Source organism: Eptesicus fuscus, chromosome 9, assembly GCF_027574615.1.
Source record: "Eptesicus fuscus isolate TK198812 chromosome 9, DD_ASM_mEF_20220401, whole genome shotgun sequence".
NCBI classification, from domain to species: Eukaryota; Metazoa; Chordata; class Mammalia; order Chiroptera; family Vespertilionidae; genus Eptesicus; species Eptesicus fuscus.
In genome coordinates this window covers 2532050-2555438 of record NC_072481.1, presented here as the reverse complement: position 1 = coordinate 2555438, position 23389 = coordinate 2532050, and the positions used below count along the sequence as shown (strand labels likewise).

The window sequence follows — 23389 nt, the reverse complement described above, 5'->3', positions numbered from 1 at the left end:
TCCACGCCACGCGCCGCCCCCGATGTGCCAGGCTTCTCCGAGCACCCTGCTTGCTGTATCTGCTGACCTGAAGGTCAGGAGGGCGGGGCCTCTCCTGCCCACTTCCACCACTGCGTGCTCGGTGCCCCGGCAGCGACTGGGCGTTTCCCTGGCAGTGCCCACAGCACCTGGCAGAGCTGGGCGGCTCCCTGACGCAGACCCAGGCAGGGGGACGGGGTGGGGTAGGCTCAGATCCACGGGGAGAAGGGCCTGCAGGGCTCATGGCCTCCGATACCCCCAAGGGTTGGGACTGGGGTCACTGCTGGAGGCTAAGGCAGGTGGGGGTGCCCCCGGTACGAAGAGCACCCCCTTCCAGGAGCATCACTCTGGGCAGGAGAGGGGCCGGGGGTCCCAGGGTCGGGTCCGTCTTAGCAAAGGCACCCGCTCCCGCCCTTCCTCCCGCCTCCAAGTGCTCGCAGGACGGCGTCAGGCGGCTGCCTCGGAGGCGGCTGTGTGGCCCGCGGCCAGCCCTGGCTTCCCTGGGGCCCGTGTCCCCAGTGGGCAGGCTGCTGCTACAGGGGCACCTCCCCCAAACAGGCCCAGCCAGGCCGAGATCAATAGCCATTAGCTTTCAAGGCCTTTCCCACAAAACAGCACCCCGAGCTGGTGTGGCTCCAGAAATCTAGCCACGATCCCGAAGCTGGGCTGGCAGGTGGCTACGTGGCCAGGTTCTGGACAGGGCAGCCCTGTCACCCGCTCCGTGCGACCCAGGCCACACCTGACCGCTCCAAGCCTCAGTCTTCACGTCTGTGAAGTGGGGCCATCAGGGCCTCTTGCACAGGCTGCCCCGGGCTGCACAGGACCGGCCCGGACAGCTGGGCAGGGGCTGGTGTTGCCGTGGGAACCCACCTTGGACAGGGAGGTGGCCGCCAGCCACCTGGGATATGACACCAGCTATGAGTGGCGTGGGGACAAAAATATACACCACAGGGTGGAGGGCACAGGGCGGGCAGGCGGGGCCGGCCTCTCCAGAAGGCACACCTGAACACGGGCCTGCGTGATCCGGGGGCGCCGTGCGGGTACCGAACGTGGCTGGGAAACATTTGCCTGGACCAAATGTGGGCGCCAACATCACCCGCCCGGCAGGGAGCACCCGTTCCTCGGGAGATGCGTGCAGGGCGGGTGTGGCCAGCTCGGGCCGGGGTGCTGGGGGCGGTAGGGTGCGGGTGAGCATGGCAGCCCCGGGCAAAGGTGCAGGGGTGAGGAGCTGGCACCCAGGAGGGGGCCAGAGGGCCAAGCACCGCGGAGAACGTGGGGGGAGACCCTGGAGGGAGGTGTGGCCCGTGAAGTCTCCTCTGGCCCGGGTGCCGCTGGTTTGGGGGGACAGAGTGGCTCCTGCCTCCTCACGCGGGGCTCCCTCTGAAGGCCAGCGAGCGGGGTTGGGTCCTTGGATAAAGGGGGGCCCGGGGAGAATCCTGGGGGCTCCGGCCAGCCCCCTCGCTTCTCAGAACTCAAAAGTGCTGACTTCCTCCTCCCCTGCCCCCTCCTGCACCCCATCCCAGGAAAAATCAGCCCCCTCTCAGCAGCCATTGCTAATCGCCATTGCCCTACAGGCCCTCCCGGAGCTGGGTCCGCCCTTTGGAAATCTTTCCTGTGGAGGCCAGGGCCCGGAGGAGCTTGTAAGTGAGCCCGGGACCCGGGCAGAGGGGGCGGCCGACACTGGCCTCACTGAGCCGGCGGGGTCACGCGGCCTCGGCCTCCAGGAGCCTCCACACGGGATGTCTGAACTCCGGTCTGTTTACCGAAAGCCACCAAAGCAGGGGGTTTGGAAGGAGCCCCAAAGGTCTCTTTTGAACGCGACATCCCTCTCCCTGTCGGAGGAACCAGCCACAGTTCCTGAAAGCAGAGTGCGAGGGGAGTGGCGTCCGGAGCGGGCCCGGCAATGCGCGGGGCGGGCACGGCGGCGTCGGGGCAGAAACAAAACCACTTTGCTCGTGAGCCGTCAGCAAGCCAAGGCGTCAGCAAGCAGCCGGCCTGCCCAGGCGCGTGCCCCAGACAGCCCCCAGCGTCCTCTGCCCTTCCCGGGAAAACGGAAAATGCAGAACCTCCCGGGGGAGCCCACGGTGAGAGCCCACGGGGAGAGCCGACACCGGGCCTCCCTGGACGGGCAGGTCTGGGAGCAAGCAGGCGCCAGCACCGAGCCCCCGCCTCCCCCCAGCTCACCCCACGGCCACCCAGGGCCGGCTTTGGGGGAGGTTTTGGGCTTTGAAAAAACACAGCGGGTCTGATTTCCAATCGGCCGGATGCACCCTGAACACCACCCCTCGGTGATTCTGTCCCCGGACGCTCGTCCGCAGGCGGCACCCGAAGCAGGCGCTGCCCCGACCCGGAGGGAAGGCCGCTCACCTGCTCTGGCGCCTGCTGGTTGGGAAGGACACCCCGCCGAGGAGCAGCGGCTCTCAGGGTCTGCAGGCAGCTCGCTCGCTCGCTCGCTCGCTCGTTAGGGAGTGTCGCTGCGGAGCGCCTGAGGCAGCTGGCGAACGAGGCGCGGCCCCCAGGGGTCGGCTGGGAGGCAGCAAGTCCATTAGTCCTATTAGGGCGTTTGTCTCGGAAACAGGCTGAATTATTCAGGAGGTCTCAGCCCCTGAACGCCCGCCCGGGAAGTGCAGCTCTGCGGTGCCGCCGCCCGGCCGACTCGGCGCTGGGGCTGGCGGGGGGCACCAGCCGGGGTCCTGCCATTGCCTCGGGCCGCCCCTGCCTCCACTGCCCCCGAGGGCCAGGGACACGACCCTGGGGACCGGGGTGGGAAGGACCCAGGTGCACAGCCCCGTCCCCCTCTCATCCCTGGCTGTGTCTGCAGGAGGGGAGCTGGGTCCCCGTGGCATGGGACCCCCACCCTTATTCAAGGGGCTGAGGTCTGAGGAGACCTCCCATCAGCACATGGACAGACGCTCTCCTCCCTTCCACTGGGATGCGCCCAGATTGGTACCCAGTATCGGTGAATGGCCGGAAGGTTCCGGAAGCCTGCTGTTGGACACCACTCGGCTTCTCCCTCAGGGAGGGGCACAGGGACCCTTCCTCACAGCCCATCCTGCCCTGGGTTTGGGAAATGCTTCGAGGCTGAGCTCTGGGGGGAAGCTATGCGGAGCCCCTGTTCCAGGGTCATGACCCCAGGGTGCTGTGGAGAGCGGCTCAGCGTTCGGACAGGTTCAAGCCTGGGACTAAGCAGAGGGCACGGTCCTCTCGTGGCAAAGCCACGTGCAAGTCCCAGCACAATTACAGCCAAAGGCTGTGGCTGTGAGCGTGAACCTATGGTCCGAACCTGAGGCCCCACGTGGCTGAGCGACACGGGCTGTGGGAGGCGCAGCAAGAAAACAAAGCTTGACCAGGTGCCTGTAACTGAGTCGGTTCGAAACCCGGGAGAACGCTGTAAACATCTTGACCCGCCCTCCCTGGGCCTCGGGGAACCTGGCTGTAAAGTAAAGACTCGGCTGGCAGGCCGCACGCTGTCGCTCGCTCTCCATCAGAGAGGGCAGTCCCACCCAGACCCAGCTTCTTCTCTTGTCTGTCTTCTTTAATCCTGCACCGCCCCCTCAGGCTCACCCCTGGCTGTGCTGGCGCGGCACAGGGTGCCAAAAGGTCTCCGCGTGACATCACTTTCCGGAGAACAGGACAGAGGCTGAGCTGCTTACCCTGACACACCTGCCAACAGCATGGCGGCCACCAGCCTGCAGGTGGGGTGGGGGTGGGGCGTGGGGCGTGGGGGTGGGGAGAGGGAATCAGGGCCCCAGGCCCCGAGGAGAAAGCACGTGGAAGGTGAGTGCATGGCTCTCGAGGACACGCGGTGACTGGCGTGTTATCTCCTGGGAAGGCCTCAGTTACGGACGTGAGATGGTTTTTCTCAAAGGCCCGAGTCCACTCCGTCCCTCACGTGTCCCCTGGGCAGGAGGTGGCCCTGGGCCTCACTGGTGATTGGCTGTCATCGCCCGACAAGCTTCGAAGGAGGGCTGTCTCCTTCCCCCAGGCCACTGCTGCCCTCTGGCTTGGCTGACCAGCCCATGGGCGAGCTCCAGACTCCCTGTTCCTGTGCCGCGCCCCCTCCCTCCCTCCCTCCCTCTTTCCGGGCTCCTGTGGTTCAGCCCTTCCCCCTCTCTCCTGGTCGCCCACATCCAGCCTCTCTCCCCCCGTCTTATTCTCTGCAGCGGAGTCGGATCCTGCCCGGCTCCAACACCGCCATGGCTCCCCAGGGCCCCACGAATGCAGCCCAGCTCCTCCCTCCCAGGCCCCATCTGCCTCTAGTCTTGTCCCACGCTGTCCCATCCCCGCTGGCCCGTCGGTGAAGCCACCACTTCCTGTTCTCTGCACCTCTCCAAGTCGTGGCTCAGGCTGTTGCCTCAACTGGGACGTTCTTCCTGGTTCTGTGCTGAATCCTGTCCTGACCTCCAGGTGCAGCTCAGAGCCCCTGCTGCCTTCTCGGCGAAGCCTCCCTGACGCTTGGCGGGCTGTGGCCCCGTCCTCCTCGGAACCCCGGCCGCTCCTGAGCCTTCTCCCAGACACGGCCCACCTTGGACACTCCTGGCGCGTTTGGGCTCGGGGCAGGCTGCATTACTGTTGCCGACCCTCTGTCCCTCTCTGTGTCCCTGGTTCCCCCCACGGGGTGATGGTGGGGCGCACCTTTCCTGCCCTCTGGCATTGGGCTGGTCGTGGGACTCACTTTGGCCAAAAGAATGCGCAGAGGTGACAGTGCGTGGGTTCTAACCTTGGCCTTCAGAGACCTTACAGGTTTCTGCTCCCCCTGACGTTTCTGCCACGAGGAGAACGGGCCTGGGACAGGCCTGGCGAGCAAGGACGGGAGGATGAGCACTTGGACCCGACCTGCGGCTCAGTGCCGAGTCCCGCCTGGATGGACTGGCGCTCTTCAACCCCCGACACACAAGCAAGACATGAATGGCTCTTGTACAGCGACCAGAGGCCCGGAGCATGAAAATTCATGCACTGGAGGGGGGTCCCTCAGCCCGGCCTGCCCCCCTCACAGTCCGGGAGCCCTCAGGGGCCAGAGGTGACCTGGCGATCAGGGGCAGGTTACGCCCCATCACACCTCTGCTGCTGCCACTGCCGGCAGCCAAGCCTTGGCCAGGTCTGGTTACCTGCACTTTGGGCGGCCCTGGGCAGCTGGGGGGCTGAGGGGACCGGGAGACTCCGGAGGCAGGTGCCCTGGTGGGGCTGAGGGGACTGGATGCTGCCATCTTGTGGCTGTGGGTGCCGCCATCTTTGAGGATGGGGCAGTCAATTAGCATATTCTCTCCTTATTGGCTGTGGGTGCCGCCATCTTTGAGGGCGGGGCAGTCAACTAGCATATTCCCTCCTTATTGGCTGTGGGTGCCGCCATCTTTGAGGGCGGGGCAGTCAACTAGCACATTCCCTCCTTATTGGCTGTGGGTGCCGCCATCTTTGAGGGCGGGGCAGTCAACTAGCACATTCCCTCCTTATTGGCTGTGGGTGCCGCCATCTTTGAGGGCGGGGCAGTCAATTAGCACATTCCCTCCTTATTGGCTGTGGGTGCCGCCATCTTTGAGGGCGGGGCAGTCAATTAGCATATTCCCTCTTTATTAATAGGATGAGTTTGGGGCTGTTTGTTAGGCGGCGTTCTGTGTAACAGCTGACGGATACAGGTTGAGGGCAGGGCAGGCCTTGCACACCTTTGCCCTGTTCCCGGAGAGGCTCCACAGTGCTGACTGACTTAAAGCCACCGGGAGCCACGTCAGTGCCCGGGTGACGAGGACGCCCACGGGGCCTTTCCCGCCTGCCCGTCTCGTGCTCCTTTCCTCCCGGGAGCGAGGCGGCCGGATGTCGGAGGGTGCAAGGCCCACGCACGTGGGGAGTCACTGGTCAGGTCCTGCCGGGACGAGCGCCACCCGTTCGGTCTGACAGGCTGGGCCGTTGCACAGACACCGCGGTGCACATCTCATACAAGCGCATGTGCAAGGCCAGGTTCACACCCATCGAGTTCAGGCAAAATCGTGTCAGCGGAACCGAGTGGAACCGAGGCAGGCTCACCTCTTAGAGCGCTCTGTAAGGGGGGGCCGCCCGGGAGGCACCGCAGCAGCGGCAAAAGCCCGAGGACCCAGGCCCACGGTCACGGTTAGAGGTGCGGGGCTGCCAGAAGGAGAGAGCCATACGGGGGCCAGTGCGGGCCCTGCGCCCACCGCCCGAGGTTTCTGGTGCGTCGCAGGAACCCCCCTCGGTCCCGTCACAGGTGGGTGTGCTGACGCTGGGGAGCTGGTTCTGGACCAGAGGCTCCCCAGGCCCGAATGCCAGACACCAGGGCCCTGCCCCCAAGAGCCGCATGGAGTCCCACCCCGTCCCAGGGCGGCGGGGCTGACACTCTCCCGAGAGGAGGAAAGTGGCAAAGTACCTCGCGTTACAGGCTTCCCAGGAAGCACCGCCTCCGGGCACCTCCCTGCTGGGCAGGCTGGGCAGCGGCTGCCCAGGCGGAGGCGGGACAGCCCGTCCCCTCCGCACCGAGTCCCTGCGGACAGAGCCTCTCGCCCTGCGAACACCGGGGCGCCGATTCACCGACAAGGGACAAGGAAACGCACCAGAACGACGCCAGCCAGTCCGCCTCCCCCATCCAGGCCACTCGGACCCGGAGCCAGAGCCGCACCCCCCGAGCGGAAGCTGGCCTTTGATCACCGCGAGGCTTCGAATCGGCTCAAATCCAAGGAGAGGGACAGTGGACGGGCTGGCCACGGCGCCTTTTACTCTGAGAACCCCGAAACCGTGACCCAGGATGGCCAGGAAAGCGCCTCCCCCGCGCCCTGAGGCAGCTTTAGGGGCGCCCGCCAGCTGGGCCGGTGTCACAAGCCCCTTTGCCCAAACCAAAGCCGATTCCACATCAGCCCCGCGAACCCCACCTGCCCGCCTTCGCCAGGACAGAGCAGGTGGCACGGGCGGGGCGCGAGGGAACAGGCCGGGCCTCGTGGGGGAATTTCTATCTCCGAGAGACCACCAGCGCGCCCTACCGACCGACCGGAGCGCTCGGCCCTCCCCCCGCACCCCTGCCCTCGGCGCCGGTTTAGGGAAACGGAGGGCGCGTTACCTGTAAAACTGGAGCTGTCTTTTGGGGCTCCCATACCGAGTACTGCGGGCAGCAATGGGGGAGAGAAGGAGGGAGAGAAGAGAGAGTCCACAATTGGCATTAACCACAGGGAGGTGCCAGCCCGGAGCCGTCGCGACGCGCGCAACCCCGCCCCACCCCGCGCCGCCGGCTCCGCGCTGTCGGAGGATGCGCGCCCGGCCCGGTCCCAAGCGCTCGGCGGCAGCGCCACCCAGTGGCGCGCGGGGGCAGAGGCCCGGGGTCCTGAGCCAGCCTCACTCAGGCACAGAGAAGAGGGAACAAGACAAGAGGTCACCGCCCCCTCACCGGGGAAGGTCTGTCGGTTTTAACCAAACACGCTTTCGAACAACAAGTGGAAAACCCTCCAACCAAGACCTGCTGTCACCCCACTCGCCGTGGGTCCTTAGGGTCCTGATGAAGCAGGGACAGCCCTTCCCCCTGTGGTTCCCAGGGACACGGGCTGCGGCTCAGGCCCTGATAATTATCCGGCAGGTCCCATCGCTCCAGGACTGAGGGGCCCCAGGACTGAGGGGCCCCAGGACCCCACCTGGGCCCCAGCTTTCATGCAGTGATGCCACCTGGGTTCCGAGCTCGGCCCGATGCCTCCTGCCCCCGCCCCCCTCCCCCATGGTCAGCCTGGGATTTACCCAGAGACCCGAGCTGTGTTTGGAAGAGGCTTCTCCAGGTGCCTGGGGAGACCTGGCCGTCCCCCACCTGCCGCTGCACCTCACAGCCCATGGGCCTCACTCGGTCCCTCCCCGGGTCAAGAGGAGGACAGTGGCCTCGGGGGCCCCTCCTGGAGGCTGGGCTGACCCGGGGCGGGGCCGGGGGCAGGAGTCACCTGTAGATCATGCCGGGGGAGCCCGTCTGCCTCAGGGAGAGCCGAGCCGGGGAGCCGGTGGTGGATTCCGGATACATGGAGCCGGCCTCTGGTCCGCCTGCGCTCTTCACGCGCCAAGACTCTGGGGGGAGAGCAGAGGAGGAGGGAGCAGGTTCAGAAAGGCCAGCTGGGCTTGGCCTGGAGGCTCTGCGGGGGTGAAGGTCATCCGCCGTCCTTCATCAGACAGACAGACAGACAGACAGACCCACCGGGACTCAGACGACGCTGATGACCGGCCCAAGGACTGTGAAGGATTTCTGCCCCATCCTTCCACTCCTGGGGGGTCCCTCGCCCGCCCTGGCGCTCCTGGGGGGGGGGTCCCTCGCCCGCCCTGGCGGCTTTGCTGAGCCTCTGGGAGCGCATTTCTGTTGCCCAAACTGCAGAAACAGTGGCTCCGGGGCCTCTGTGGACTCAGGACTCTGGACTGTCTCCCCCAGCCCAGGGCCATCCTTGCTGGCCCCTCCCCTGACCCCGACTCCAGCCCACAGGTGGGACTGCTCAGTGGTAAGGAAGCAGCTTGTGCCCGGCCAGTGTGGCTCAGTGGTTGAGCATCAACTTATGAACCAGGAGGTCACGGTTGGATTCCTGGTCAAGGGCACAGGCCCAGGTTGCAGGCTTGGTCCCCAGTGGGGGGCGTGCAGGAGGCGGCTGATCCATGATTCTCTCTCATCATTGATGTTTCCCTCCCTCCCTCTCCTTTCCTCTCTGACATCAATGAAAATATATTAAAAAGAAGAAGAAAAAAGGAAGCAGCTTGTCAGATGCCTCGCCTCCCCGGCTCCGGGCACTCACGCCCCGTGTCAGCCCCGGCCCTGGGTGAGCCCGGCCCAGTGGCTGCTTCTCACCACAGAATGGGCACGGGTGCTGACGTCACTGCTGTGCTGAGGACGGAGATGGTGCCTCCTGTCAGGCTGGAGAGGCCCACACGGTAGGGAACTGAGGGTACCTCTGGCCAACAGCCCACAAGACGGAATCCTTCAAACCACCGTGCGGGTTTGGGGGGGGGAGGCCTTTCCCAATGGAGCCTTTGAATATGAGCCCAGCCCGACCGACACCTGATGCAGCCTGTGAGGCCCTGAAGCGGGGACCAGGCGAGCCGTGCCCACCTCCTGGCCCACAGCCACCGAGAACAGTCGTTTGCGGTAACATCTGCGGCAGCAACAGGTCATGCTGAGCTCCCGATGGCGCCCGGCCCTGCCCCTCCACGCCCGTCCCCAGCTCAGCAAGGACCCATCACCCACCCCCAGGAGCATCCAGAACCCCCTGCCTCTCGCGGGGATCCCCACCAGCTCTCCCCGGTCCTGGCCACCACCTTCCCCCCACGGTCTACTTCATGGAAGCCGGGAGAACCTCCTAGACCTGTAGTTGGCAAACTGCGGCTCGAGAGCCACATGCGGCTCTTTGGCCCCTTGAGTGTGGCTCTTCCACAAAATACCACGGCCTGGGCGAGTCTATTTTGAAGAAGTGCGTTAGAAGAAGTTTAAGTTTAAAAAATTTGGCTCTCAAAAGAAATTTCATCGTTGTACTGTTGATATTTGGCTCTGCTGACTAATGAGTTTGCCGACCACTGTCTAGGCATCAATCAGATGATGTCATATAATAGCCCCAAACCCTCCAATGGTTCCTCACTTTATTCAGAACGAAAGCCCAAATCTCAGCACTGGCCTGGGACCCCCCCTTGCCCCCCCGCTGCACACTGGCTCCTGAGGTCCCACAAACCCGCAGACACTCCAGCCTCAGGGCTTTGCTCTCATCTTCCTTCCACCTGAGCCCTCTGACCCACGATCCCTCTGAAGGCCCCGCCCCCAACCGCTGCCTCTTTTACAAAGGCCGCCTTCTCATGGAGTCTTTCCCGAACACCTTCCCTTAAACAGCAAACCCCGTCTCCCCCACACCCCGTCCCTTCCCGGCACCCGCCCCCCCCAGCACGTATCCCTTCCGGGGTGCCTCGTACAGCACCCGCCATCTCATTTATGATCTGTCTCCCTCCCACGAAGCTGCCAGCTTTGTCTTGGGTCCACAGCTGTGCCTGGCACAAGTAGACACTCAGGTATTTGTTGAATGAATGAATGAATGAATGAATGAATGACTCTGCAACTCAGCCTGCTTAAGGCTCACCCAGGGAAAGCGCAGGGGAGGGCCGGATGGGCGGGTGTTAACCTTGAATGCCCTGCGGGGCGGGTGGGGGGGTAGGACCGGGATGCTGCTGCGCCAGGAACAAGGGCAGTGTCTCTGGAGGGTGCAATGCTCACCCTGTCCAGGGGGGTGCGCAGGCAGCTGCGGTGCGGGGACAGCCAGCACCACCTGCGGCAACTAGGAGGGCATCCTGGGGAGGCCACCTCTGCCACTCCTCCCCCACCCAGCCTGGGCTCCCTGAGCCAGTGGCCAGCTGCTGCCCAGAGCCCACCTCCCGGCCCTGTAGCTGCCACCGTCCAATCAGGAGCAACTGCCTCCTCCCAGCGGCCAATCCTGGAGGAGCGGATGTTCTCCTGGGATACGGCCAATGGCTGGCACCTTGGAGGGAGGCAGGCGGGGAGGGGCCGTGTGGAGGGAGAGTGGAGGAAGGGTGAGGAAGGGGAAGCTTCATAAGCCATTTGAGAGCGCACCAGGCCCGGGAGGGAGGGACAGCTGGCTTGGGGTCCAAAGGCTGGGCACCTGTCTCCTGCACCTGTCTCCTCCCTGGCCTGTGTGTGACCTTGAGCAAACACCCGGTTTGTGCAGGGTGACACGGAAGCAGGGTGCTCACAAGGCCTGCCCGTTCCTGCTCACGGGAGAGAAGAGACATGAACGCTGAGCCCCAGGGGAAGCCGCGGGTAAATCTCGGCTCTTACAGGGGGAGCTGACGGCGGCGACGGGGGCCACGAGGTCAGGAGGCTCCTTCCTGTTCCCCAACTGACCACTGGCAACACTTCACACATCAAAAGAGCTGTAACAATCCCAACGCAACAAACCCCATCGTCTCCATCCTATTCACCAGGCTACATTGCGCCCCATTGGCTTGTATTTCCTCCCTCCGTCCCAGCGACACGTGCACAGATGGAAGGAATTTAGCGCATCCAGGGACAGAAGAAAAGGAACACGCAGCTTAAACCAAGAAACTGCACAGGAAGGTCAGACCCGCGCCTGTGCGTCCAGGACGGAGACACAAGTAACAGAAGACACTTTCTGACCGGGCCTGGCTGGGCCGCCTGGGCCATCCAGATGTTCTGGTTGACCGAGCTGGCATCTGATTGGCTCAGGATGAAGGCATCTGATTGGCTCAGGATGAAGGCATCTGATTGGCTCAGGATGAAGGTAGGGTGGAATGGGAGATGGAATTGGCCACCATTCCTCACTTCTCCTGGTAGCCATGTCCTTTGCTGTGTGACTTTGCTAGCTTCCCCCCAACACACACACACACAAACACACACACACACACACACACACACACACACACACTCATACACACACTCACACTCATACACACACACGCTTCATACTCTCACACTCACTCATTTCACACTCACACACACATTCACACACACACATACACACACATGCTCACACACACACCCACTCACACACACTTACACATGCTCACACTTCACACTCACACACACTCTCACTCATACACACACCCCCTCACACTTCACACTCACACATACACACACACACATGCTCACACACACACACTCTCACACACTCACACATACACGCTCTCACACACTCTCACACACACTCACACTGCACCAGCTCCAGCCTCGGCCATTGGATACTTGCCCTGAAGCCTCTGCCATCACCACGGACACACCCGCTGGTCCAAAGCCTGCCCGTGCCACCCAGTCTAGCCTGGGATGTGGAGCCGCCCGAGGCGCTGACGCATGAGAAAGGGACGCTCGCAGTGGCCACCGCCGCGCTCCTGCAGGTGGGCGGAGCGTTAGGCTGAGCACTCCTGGGAGCGCATCCCAGGCTTAACACGCAGGATCACCCTCATCACGGTCAACGACAACTCCAGAGAGTGGCAGGAGCCACTCCAACGGCGGGAAAGAGGCCACGCTCTCTGCACCGTAGATCCGGGCACGCGAAACCCGGGTGGCCGGGGCCTCCCTGAGCGGACAGGGTCTGATGGGAAAGGAGGTTAGCACGTTGAGTGCGGAGAGGTCACCGCTTCTGAATGGAGACCCTGCCGGAGCCCCCCCCCCAGCTCCACCCTCTGGGTGACCCGACGAGACCCATGCAGCTGTCAGGAGGGTGGTGAGGCCCAGCCGGGGCTCAGATCTGGTCCCGGTCCAAGTTCTAACGGACGTCGTTGGGGGTGACCTGGGGCAATGCTCTCAGGCTTCCCCGGTGTCAGCTTCTTCCTCTGCGAAATGGTAAAGGGCCAGGGAGGGTCCCAGGTGCGGCAGGTGTACGTGTGTGAGGGGCGTAGGAGGGCCAGGGAGGGTCCCAGGTGCTGCAGGTGTACGTGTGTGAGGGGCGTAGGAGGGCCAGGGAGGGTCCCAGGTGCTGCAGGTGTAGGTGTGTGAGGGGCGTAGGAGGGCCAGGGAGGGTCCCAGGTGCTGCAGGTGTCTGTGTGTGTGGGGCGTAGGGGGGCCAGGGAGGGTCCCAGGTGCTGCAGGTGTCTGTGTGTGAGGGGCGTAGGAGGGCCAGGGAGGGTCCCAGGTGCGGCAGGTGTACGTGTGTGAGGGGCGTAGGAGGGCCAGGGAGGGTCCCAGGTGCTGCAGGTGTCTGTGTGTGAGGGGCGTAGGAGGGCCAGGGAGGGTCCCAGGTGCGGCAGGTGTCTGTGTGTGAGGGGCGTAGGAGGGTCAGGGAGGGTCCCAGGTGCTGCAGGTGTCTGTGTGTGAGGGGCGTAGGAGGGTCAGGGAGGGTCCCAGGTGCGGCAGGTGTCTGTGTGTGAGGGGCGTAGGAGGGCCAGGGAGGGTCCCAGGTGCGGCAGGTGTACGTGCGTGTGGGGCGTAAGGGGGGCCAGGGTGCTGGGACCGGCCTGTGCCTGGCCCCGGTGAGGGAAGGTGAGGGCCACGGCCCGGAGTGCTCTTTGCCACGTCGCCGCTCACGGCTCCCTCCTGGATACCGGCGCCATGAAGTCGCTCCGGCACAGACGTGTCCCTGCTCCCTGGCAGCCACCTTCCCTCCGGAAAACCACTGTCCGGGTCCTCAGACTTGCGACGCATCTGCATTTCCTTCGCTGCCTCTGCTCGTTGCTCGCAGAGGGCTACTTGTCTTCCCCAGAAAAAGGCTCGTCCGATGGACGTGACCGTCACACGCAGGTAGGACTCGATGTCACGAAGGGCCTCTGTGGCTGCCCCCAAAGGCTGGATCGTTCTGGAAGCTCACAGGCTCCAGCAGGCTTGTCCCTCGGGGGCTGAGGTCGGAAGCATGATGGCGGGGCAGGAGTTATCTGTTGCCACGGGACGAGGGTTAGCAGCCTAAAACAAGCCTTTCTCACCGGTTTTGGAGGGTCAGGAGTCGGGATGGGCGGGCTGGTGGTTCTGGCTCGGGGTCTATCCCGAGTTTGAGTCAGGCTGCCGGCGGCTGGGGCTGCAGTCTGATCCGAAGGCTGGCCTGGGGCCAGGCGCTCCTCTTCTTACACGTCTCGCTCGTGTGGCTGCGGGCAGCGAGGCCCGAGGCCTGGGCCTCTCACACCAGGTGCCTGAACTTCCTCAGAGTAAAGAAGCAAGAAGCTGTGTCTTTCATGAAGAAGTTTGTCCTCTGGTTGCAAAGACCAACCCTCCTCTGATGAGGGAGGTGGAGGGCACCACCGTGACACCATGACGGACGTCCCCCACAGTTAGCCCCTCCCCATGTGCCCGCCACCACTGGGATGTCGTCTCCACCTGGCCAGGGCTTTGTCTCTTGCTCACAGATGTATCCCAGGGGGCCAGGGGGCCAGCCACACGGCAGATGCTCAGTGGACGTGACCTAGCACAGGCTCCTGCTGGCCAGGTGTGACAGACAGACAGACGGACATCGCTGACCTCCCTGGCAGCCTCGGGGCTGGGACTCCAGCTCCTGCTTCTCGAGCCCTGGAGAGCCTTCCTGCCGTAGCCCTGAAGCTCGGCTGGGGCTGTTCCCGGCACAAGGCCGCCGCCTTGCCGGCCACAGCCAGCAGCAGCCACCGCGGTGACTGTGGGCCTCGGAGAGACAGGAAGAGGTGTAACTGCTTGAAACCGCACAGATCCGGAAGGGCGCTTGCATAACACCCCTAGCCCTTCCCCCCCCAGGAGCCAGACCCCCGCCTCCGGGGCCCCCTCCTCTCCTCTGAGCGAGTCTGGGTGAGGACCGAGAGTCTGGCCAAGGTGCACGTGGCCACCGGTCCGGCCTGAGGGGCCATCGGGGAGCAAGCGAGAGGCCCCGGTGCGGGGAGGGGCGGAGACCAACAACCCCGTCCGTCCCGAAGGGGCACCGTGAGGTCTGCTGAGATTCGGGTGGTGGGGGGCCAGCGGGGCGCATGCTCCTGGGGCAGGGGCACAGCCAGGTGCCTGCTCTTCGCCACAAGGGGCCTGTCTCTCCTAAGCCCCCGGGCCTGGGCCAGGGGAGCCGATGGCGTGCTGACCCACCGACCTGCCACTGAACGGCACGGGCCTCACGTGGCCAGACAAGCGCAGGAGCGTCCGGACGGCGGAGACCCACAGGGGCTTCTTAACAAAGGCCACAGGCCACACCTGCCCGTCTTCTCAGAGCGACATCAAGGGCCTGTCCCTGATCACACACGTCGGCCCCGCACAGAGCCCAGCCCAGGCGAGTGCGAGGGGAGGCCCCGTTCACATCTCACTCACGTCGGAGTGAAGGGAAAGGTCACGGCCAAGGAATCCCAACTGTCCCAAACCGACGGGAAATCCCCTTACACAGCCCACCCCCCCAAATCCGGCACCGGCGGCGCCTCCGGACAGAAGCCTGGCTGGTTTCTGGCTACACCAGGACCCTGCGCGGCAATGGCTGGGCTGCCGGGTCAGCACGCTGAGGCCCTGGGAGGGAACGGAGGCTCTGACCGCGGGTGGGGCCTCATCGCCAGCTGTGCCTCCTGCGGGGCGGCCCCAGGCGGAGGGGTGCCGCGCAGGGCCCCCCCTGGTGCCCGCAGAGGGAACCTGCGTTTTACAGACCCCGTGAGCGGCAGGGAGGCAGGGGAGACTCGGGAAACAGCCCGCATCCCCATGACCAATCCCAGCCCCAGGCCCAGGCCCAGGCCCCGCTGCAGCCCTTCATTCAGCAGACAGTCAGGGCTCCGGCCCCCGCCTCGCCACCGAGACCACACCCGGCTCCCACATCCTGCCGGGCCAGGGGGGAAGAGCAGGTGGGGGAGGGAGGGGCCCTCGCCAGAGCACCCGGCTTCTCTGAGCAGCAGGAAGCCCCTTGGGCACCAGGGAGCTGCCTGCCCAGCCCTGCCCTCCTCCCCCGAGTGGAGCTGATGGGGTGGCCGTGCTGTGCTGCTGGGGCTTCAGCACAGACCTGCAGGGCGGGGAAGGCTCGGGGTCCCCCAGCTGCCCTCCCCCTTGCAGAAGCGGGGGGACCCACTCGTCTTGTTTTTAAGGCAGGGACCCTCACTCCCTGGCCTCTGAGTCCCAGGCCAGGGGTTCCCAGGCGACAGCAGCCGCGCAGGAGCCTCTGGGAGCTGGCAGGGGCTGCGGGCAGCTGGCACCGCCTGGCGCCCTGCGGTGGCGACAGAGGTGGCCCTGCAGCGCTCTTGATCTCCAGGCACCTCGCTGCCCAGGAATGAAAGCAGAAGCCAGCGGCTCCGGGGGCGGGACTATGTCCCAGTCGGACGGACACCCCGGCTGGCTGCTGGGCTGCACCCCACCCGCCGCCAGCAGTCATTGGGGTGTGGGGGCCCTGCTGAGCCCCTCGCCGGGGGAGAGCTGCAGCGGCTCTGCTGACGGGGCCACGCAGGCTCTGCCCGTCCTGCAGGGCAGTCCCAGGGGCAGCTGCACCCGCCTGCAGCCCGGCCTCGGGGGGTGGAGTCTGGGGGGCTGCTTGGCCCGACTAACCCAGTTGGTAGGGAGCCCGCTCAGCACTGACACAAACCCGTCCTGGGAAACAGGGCCCCGAACACCCCGGTACCTGCTCCTGGGTCAGAACGGCCAGACACAAGCCCATTCTGGTGGAAGGCGAACAGCCACGGGGCCACGGGGCCAACCAGGAAGTGGGTGGCAGGAGGTGCCACAGAGCGGAGGACGCCTGGCCAGCCAGGCCCAGGGAGTGGGGTGTGGCCTCCAGCCCCGGCGCAGAGGCAGGGCCCACTGCCAGCCTTCCGGCGGCGCAGAGCCGTGAGGGGCAGGAGGCCGGCCCCCCCAGGCGGGCTGGGGCCCCGCTTCCGGGAGGGGGGACAGACCGGTGATTAAAGTGCCTGATCACCGGTGCCTGCGCTGTGCCAGAGCCGGCCCCACAGCCTGGAAGTGGCACTGCTGCTCCCCACCCGACAGAGGGCGACATGGGGCTCAGAGGTCAGGCTGACCCCAAGGCCGTACTCTGAGCTGCGCGGGGCTCGCCCACCCCATCGGGAGGAAATAACATCGCTGCTTTGGCAGCTCCCACCCGAGATTTCTGACTTAATCCGCATAGCCTTTGGGCCGATGCCACGCGTCACGCTTCCCGTGGCTGTCACACGGACCCTTCCAAAACCCCGCAGGCGGCCATGACTGTGCCCATCCTGCAGACGCGGACGCTGAGGCCGAGGTCAGCCAGCTGGTGCGTGTCGGGGGTCAGGGGGGAATTTGAGGCTCGAGGGTCTGAGTCCGGCGCTGGGCGCGTGCAGCTGCCACCCTCGGCATGGCCTGTCGGGGGCCACACCCAGGCCGCGTCCACAGGGCCTCGGTTTGCTGAAATTCTCCGGAAAACAGCGGGGGTGCTCACACCAGAGCAGTTAGTTCCTCCTCTGTCATCGGCGGGCGGCCTCCCCGGTGCCCTGGGACGAGCCGGGCTGTGCCGCGGCCGTGGGCCCTGTGCGTGCGCGTTGAGTGGCCGAAAGAAAGAGAAAACAGTGCCGAAACCGGTTTGGCTCAGTGGATAGAGCGCCGGCCTGCGGACTGAAGGGTCCCGGGTTCGATTCCGGTCCAGGGCATGTGCCTTGGTTGCGGGCACATCCCCAGTAGGGGGGTGTGCAGGAGGCAGCTGATTGATGTTTCTCTCTCATCGATGTTTCTAATTCTCTATCCCTCTCCCTTCCTCTCTGTAAAAAATAAAATATTAAAAAAAAATAAAATGCCATAAAAACCAACTATTGATACAATAATTAACTTTCAAATCATTCAATATCAAATAACTATTGTGTTCAAAATATTGAAAGAAAAAAAAAAGAAAAACAGTAACACTGCCCGGCACACGCAGGAAGCGTAGGCTGCGGATCTCAGTGCCCAGAAATGACGCTGTGTGGGCACAGCCACCTCACGGCCCCTGGTCAGCTCGCGCTGCCTTTAGGAAATGCCCGACGTGGCGGCGTCAGCAGCAGCGTGTCCCTCACAGTCCTGGAGGCCGGGAGCCCACGATCCAGGTGCCGGCGGACCCGGGCTCTGGGAGGCCGTCCGGGCCTGCACACGGCCGCCGCCTTGCTGTCCTCACAGGGCGGGCGTGAGCTCTGGTTTCCCGGTCTCTCCCCGTCTTATGAGCACACCACCCATCATGGGACCCCCCTCAGCGCCACCCAAAGGCCACACTTCCTAATGCCGCCCCGTCGGGATTGGGGCTTCAACTTACGGATCCTGGGACACACACACATCCGGTCCATGACGCACTGTCCACCCGCATTCCTGCGACACGGCAGGCCGAGCAGCTGGCCCACTGCTGTGCCCAAGCCCCACACATTTTCGCTCTGGTCCCCCGTAGGAGAGGCTGGCGAACCTGCCTGGGACGGCACCCCGCCATCGGCCCTGTGCCGAGTAGGAGGCCACCTCATTCCTGCAGAGGCAGAGCCCGGGCGCCCGCCGCCCCATCCGCTTCGCACCCAGCCTTCCGGGCCCCGCGCGTCCCTGCCCCCGCTGCCCACACGGAGCCTGGGTGCGTCCTGGGCTTTACCTCTCGGTGTGTCCCTGCACAGCTCCACGGCGCTCCTGGTCCCTGGGATTTTGTCTCCCCTTGGGCGGATCTCGGGTGGTTTAGCGACTTCCTGGCCAGCCCTGGGGTCTGAGTTTTCATCTCAGGGATCACAGCCTGCTCCCTGGGATTGGACACGCTCATCCCCGCTAATCACCGACTCCAGAAGGCAGGCCGTCTGGGTGGCTGCGTGATCTGCAGCCTCTGGCCCATCCCCACTCGAAACCTCATTATGGGGGGGGCGCGACGCAGGAGGCAGGAGGCGGCCCGGTGGGATTTACTGGTGCGCGCTCAGCACTGCCCCCGCCGACCATCTGCATCCGGGTCACGCACATCACCGGTGGGAGGCCTCCCAGAGCCTTCCCGCAAATGCATGCCTTCGGGGTTGAAACACTCCCTGCATTTTTTCCTGGGAGACACCTCCCCAGTGACACATTATGCAAATTTCCCAAACGTTCAAGAAAGGCCATGAAAAGACACCTCATCGAATCCAGGACTTGGCTCCGTGGACGGCTGAACGGATCCCGCCTGGACCATTAAGTGGCCTCCTGCCAAGACACCCCCAGCTCCAGCTCCTGCCTTTGCCACTTCCGCCCCGCCCCCCAGATCTAGGAAAGCAGCGATGAGCTCACCCTCCTGGTGGGGGGCTCTGTGGCTCCTTCTCTGCTGGGGGCAGCAGCGGGCTGTGGTTCGGAGGCTGGACTCTCAGGACCATCACTTATGTCTTGTGGAGAGCGGCCACAGCGCTTGGACAGGTTCAAGCCTGGGACTAAGCAGAGGGCATGATGCTCTCGTGGCAAAGCCACATGCAAGTCCCAGCACAATTACAGCCAAAGGCTATGGTTGTAAGCTTGACCTTAGGGTCCGAACCTGTGGTCCCAGGAGGCTGAATGATGTGGGCTCGATAGAGTTCAGGTGCATGTAATTGAGTAGATTCGAAACATGCAAGATGTAAACATCTTGACCGTGCCCTTCCTTTGCCTCCTGGAATCCGGCTATAAAATAAAGACTCGGTTTGCAGGCGCTGGCATTGTCTCTCCATCAGAGAGCAGCGTCCCACCTAGCCCCAGCTTTATTCTCTTGTCTGTCTTCTTTAGTCCTTCACGTCCCCGCCCCACCTTCAGGTTCACCCCTGGCCGTACTGAGCGCGGCACGCTGTCTCAGTTTCATTTTCAATGTCATAGACCAGAGGTCTGCGAAGTCTGGCAGCCACTGAACCACTCTTGGCCTCGGGCTCCTCCGCTGTCTCCAGTGGCTGCCAACAAGCAGTGCCACCCCCCAGGGCTGGGCGAGGACTCTGTGGATGAGTGTGCGCGAAAACCCTCATCCCAGTGCCCACGAGGGAGGCGCTCAGCCTGCCCAGTGCCGGTCCCCGGCTGCTGCTCAGGGGGGCACCTTGCACCTCCTCTGCCCACGGCACCAGGAGGACACTCCATGCCCCTGGGCCTCCAACCATTCAAACCCCGCCTTTTCCGCAGGACTGGACGGTCCTGAGCGCAGGGGACTCGGGCGCAGCGTCTCTGAGCCGTGTTCCCAGCAGAGGCCGCGGCCGGGCAGAGGGCAGGCGGCTCGTCTGCCCCGCTCGTGAGGCGACACACGCAGGCTTTAAAAATGCTACGCTTATTTCGCTGCACCGCAGGAGTGAGGACGAGGACATACAGTCTGTGTGAGCAACAGACGCCAAAATAGTCCTGCACCCGAGGCAGCTGTCCCGGCGGAGGCACTGCCGAGAGCGGCAGGAGGATGGCTCAAGGGTTTACCCCGGGACAGATTAATCAGCTTTACGGGCAAAGGAAAGCAGGTTAACGCGGATCGGAGCACACAGGGCCTCTGGGCCTTCCCCCCGCCTCCCGACACCCCCGTGGGGCAGAGGCCAGGGGCTTGGCCAGCAGGCAGCATGGGGTCACCTTGGACTTGAGGGGTCCCCTTCCGGACACGGAATGACCCCACAAGGGCAGGGCTATGGGCATCACTTCCGTCTTCATTTCATTTCCGCGGATGTCCCTTGTTTTCAATGTCAGAGATCAGAGGTCTGCAGACCATGGCCCATTGGCCCAATCTGGCCCCCACCTGTTTTTATAAATAAAGTTTTATTGATATACAGCCACACCCTTTCGTTCACATGTTGTTTCTGCGCGTTCGCACAGCGGAGTTGAAGAGTTGTGACAGAGACCACGGCCCCTGAGGCCTGAGGATGGACTCTGTGGCCCTTTCCCGCACCAGTTTGCTGCCCCTGCCATGCTGTTTCGTCACACGCTCCCGCATCCTGGGAAGGACCCGCGCCCCCACAGACAGCTACGAAGGACGGGTCTCTTGTTTGGTGGCGTTTTCATGGCTGGCGTTGATCTGGGGCTCCGGAGATGTTGTTAAAGAGCCGCAATAATTAGGTTTCTGTTCTCCAGGGAACGTGTTTGGACAGGGACTGCAGAGTCATGAGCGGCTTCCCTGAGAGGGAGACACGCCCTGGGACCACCGGCCGCCCGCGGACACTGCAGCCTCGGAAGGAAGGGGCCTCCCATCGACCCCCAGGCGCCCTGCTGGCCCCCGCCCAGCTCTGCTCCCAGACAGCTGAGGGGGAGGGGAGGGGGGACCCGGGGCAGGGCTGAGCGGGACCTCCCTCCTGGCTCCCTTTCCCTGTGATGTTGGCTGAGCGCTCCCTCCGGGCTTCTGGGAGTCACAGCAGCCATTTCAAACCTCGGGCTGGGGCAATGCATCCACCCTGTGGAGCCCCAGTGAGCCCAGGGCACCTGCAGCCGCTACCGCTACCGCCACCATCACCATCACCTCCACCTTCACTACCTCCACCACCTCCACCTTCATCGCCACCTCCACCGCTGCCACCACCTCCACCACCGCCACCGCCACCATCACCTCCACTTTCACTGCCACCACCGCCACCATCACCTCCACCGCCACCATCACCTCCACCACCGCCACCATCACCTCCACCACCGCCACCATCACCTCCACCGCCACCATCACCTCCTCCACTGCCACCATCACCTCCACCGCCACCATCACCTCCTCCACCGCCACCGCGGCTGCTGCATTTCTGGCGCCTCCCGGGCCGAGGCTGCAGCTGCCGGAGCAGCAGACACGAAACCTCCGCATCCACCTCTGAGCGAGAAGACCCGCCAGGGACAGCGTCCGGGTTCACGCCGAGCCCCTGCCTGCGAGAACAGGAGCGACAGCGATGCCAGTGTCTGTGAGGAGGGAGGCTTGCTGCTCCGGTGGGGTCTCCACAAGGAGGGGAGAGGAAATGCTGGGTCTCCCCATCGCCAGACGGAAAGCCTTTTAACGGAGCCAAGGTGCAAAGCACAGGGTTCAGGGAGGGGAGAGAGCCCACAGCCTTGCCCGTGATGCCCGAGATGCCGTGGTGACCGAGATGCCGTGGTGACCGAGATGCCGTGGTGACCGAGATGCCGTAATGCCCGAGGTGACCGAGATGCCGTGGTGACCGAGATGCCGTGATGCCCGAGGTGACCGAGATGCCGTGGTGACCGAGATGCCGTGGTGACCGAGATGCCGTGGTGACCGAGATGCCCGTGGTGACCGAGATGCCGTGATGCCCGAGGTGACCGAGATGCCGTGATGCCCGAGGTGACCGAGATGCTGTGGTGACCGAGATGCCCGTGGTGATCGAGATGCCGTGGTGACAGAGATGCCCGTGGTGACCGAGATGCCCGTGGTGACCGAGATGCCGTAATGCCCGTGGTGACCGAGATGCCGTAATGCCCGTGGTGACCGAGATGCCCGTGGTGACCGAGATGCCCGTGGTGACCGAGATGCCCGTGGTGACCGAGATGCCGTGGTGACCGAGATGCCCGTGGTGACCGAGATGCCGTGATGCCCGTGGTGACCGAGATGCCGTAATGCCCGTGGTGACCGAGATGCCCGTGGTGACCGAGATGCCCGTGGTGACCGAGATGCCGTGGTGACCGAGATGCCGTGGTGACCGAGATGCCGTGGTGACCGAGATGCCTGTGATGCCCGTGGTGACCGAGATGCCGTGGTGACCGAGATGCCGTGATGCCCGTGGTGACCGAGATGCCGTGGTGACCGAGATGCCGTGGTGACCGAGATGCCGTGGTGACCGAGATGCCGTGATGCCCGTGGTGACCGAGATGCCGTAATGCCCGAGGTGATCGAGATGCCGTGGTGCCCGAGGTGACCGAGATGCCCGTGGTGACCGAGATGCCGTGGTGACCGAGATGCCCGAGGTGACCGAGATGCCCGTGGTGACCGAGATGCCGTAATGCCCGAGGTGATCGAGATGCCGTGATGCCCGTGGTGACCGAGATGCCGTGATGCCCGTGGTGACCGAGATGCCGTAATGCCCGAGGTGACCGAGATGCCGAGGTGACCGAGATGCCGTGGTGACCGAGATGCCGTGGTGCCCGTGGTGACCGAGATGCCGCTTCCGGAGCCTGACTCAGTGGTTGGGAGCAGCTGACAGGAGGGAGCAGCGGTGGCCCAGCTCCAGGTGGATGGATGGACGGACGGATGGACAGATGCACAGGCTCCAAGCTGCTGCCCTCGTTTCCGGGGCAGAGGGGCGGGTGTTAGCCGCTTACACAGAGCGGGAGGGAGGCCAGCACGGTGGGGCTTCCCAGACAGGCCCTCCCGGACCAGGGTGCCCCGATCCCGTGCCCGGCGTCCTCAGGAGCAGAGGTGAGGACACAGGCGCGACGGGAGGCAACGCGACGACGTGGGCAGAGCCGGGGTGAGGGGTAAGCCGAGGAACGCCAGGGTCGCGGGCCACACCGGGCCTGAGGGACACCCTCCCTCAGCCCCAGACCCGAGAGGATCCATGTGGCCCCTGCCCCGCCCCTCCCGTGGCGATTCGTCCTGGCGGCGGTCTAGGAGACGCACTCCCTCTAACCCTGTATGTACGTACGTGTGGATGTATTTTTTAACCTTTTGCACTCGGATGTCGAGATTAAAATTACTCTTTGAATGTATCAATAATTTGAAATATAAAAAAATCCAAATAAATAAGTTTGTATGAAAAGAAACTCCAGTTTTCTATTCTACTGCCGCGCTTTGTAAAATCTGGGGTATTTAAAAAATTCAATCCCGAGTAGAATAAAGGAATCGAGAAAAAAGCAAGCGAGTACAAAGGGTTAATCCTCACCCGAGGGTATTTTTTCCATTGATTTTTAGAGAGAGGAGGGGAGGGAGGGAGAAAGACACCAATTGGTTGCCTCCCGTACATGCCCCACTGGGCTGGGTTCAAACCTACAACCGAGGTACATACCCTTGACCAGGAATCGAACCCACGACCATTCGGAGCAAGCAGGGCCAGCGCTCTAACCACTGAGCACACCGTCCAGGGCCCAGCTAACCTTTTAAACCCTCTAACCATAGAAAGTTGTATAGAAAGCAGAGAAGCGACCTTCTCTGGGGGAGCG

At 63.9% G+C, this 23389-nt stretch overlaps 1 protein-coding gene across 1 annotated transcript in view; it reads right to left on the bottom strand.

The window, feature by feature from the left end:
- KCNAB2 (potassium voltage-gated channel subfamily A regulatory beta subunit 2) overlaps positions 1–16056 on the bottom strand; it is a 46985-nt gene extending 30929 nt beyond the window's left edge. Inside the window, exons 1-3 of the mRNA XM_054721182.1 lie at positions 16011–16056; positions 7938–8058; positions 7079–7120 (exon numbers count right to left, since the gene is read on the bottom strand). Of these exons, the coding sequence (XP_054577157.1) occupies positions 7079–7120; positions 7938–8014 (119 nt within the window). The 5' untranslated portion in view covers positions 8015–8058; positions 16011–16056. The remainder of the gene's footprint in view (positions 1–7078; positions 7121–7937; positions 8059–16010) is intronic.
- Positions 16057–23389: the final 7333 nt, after the last annotated feature.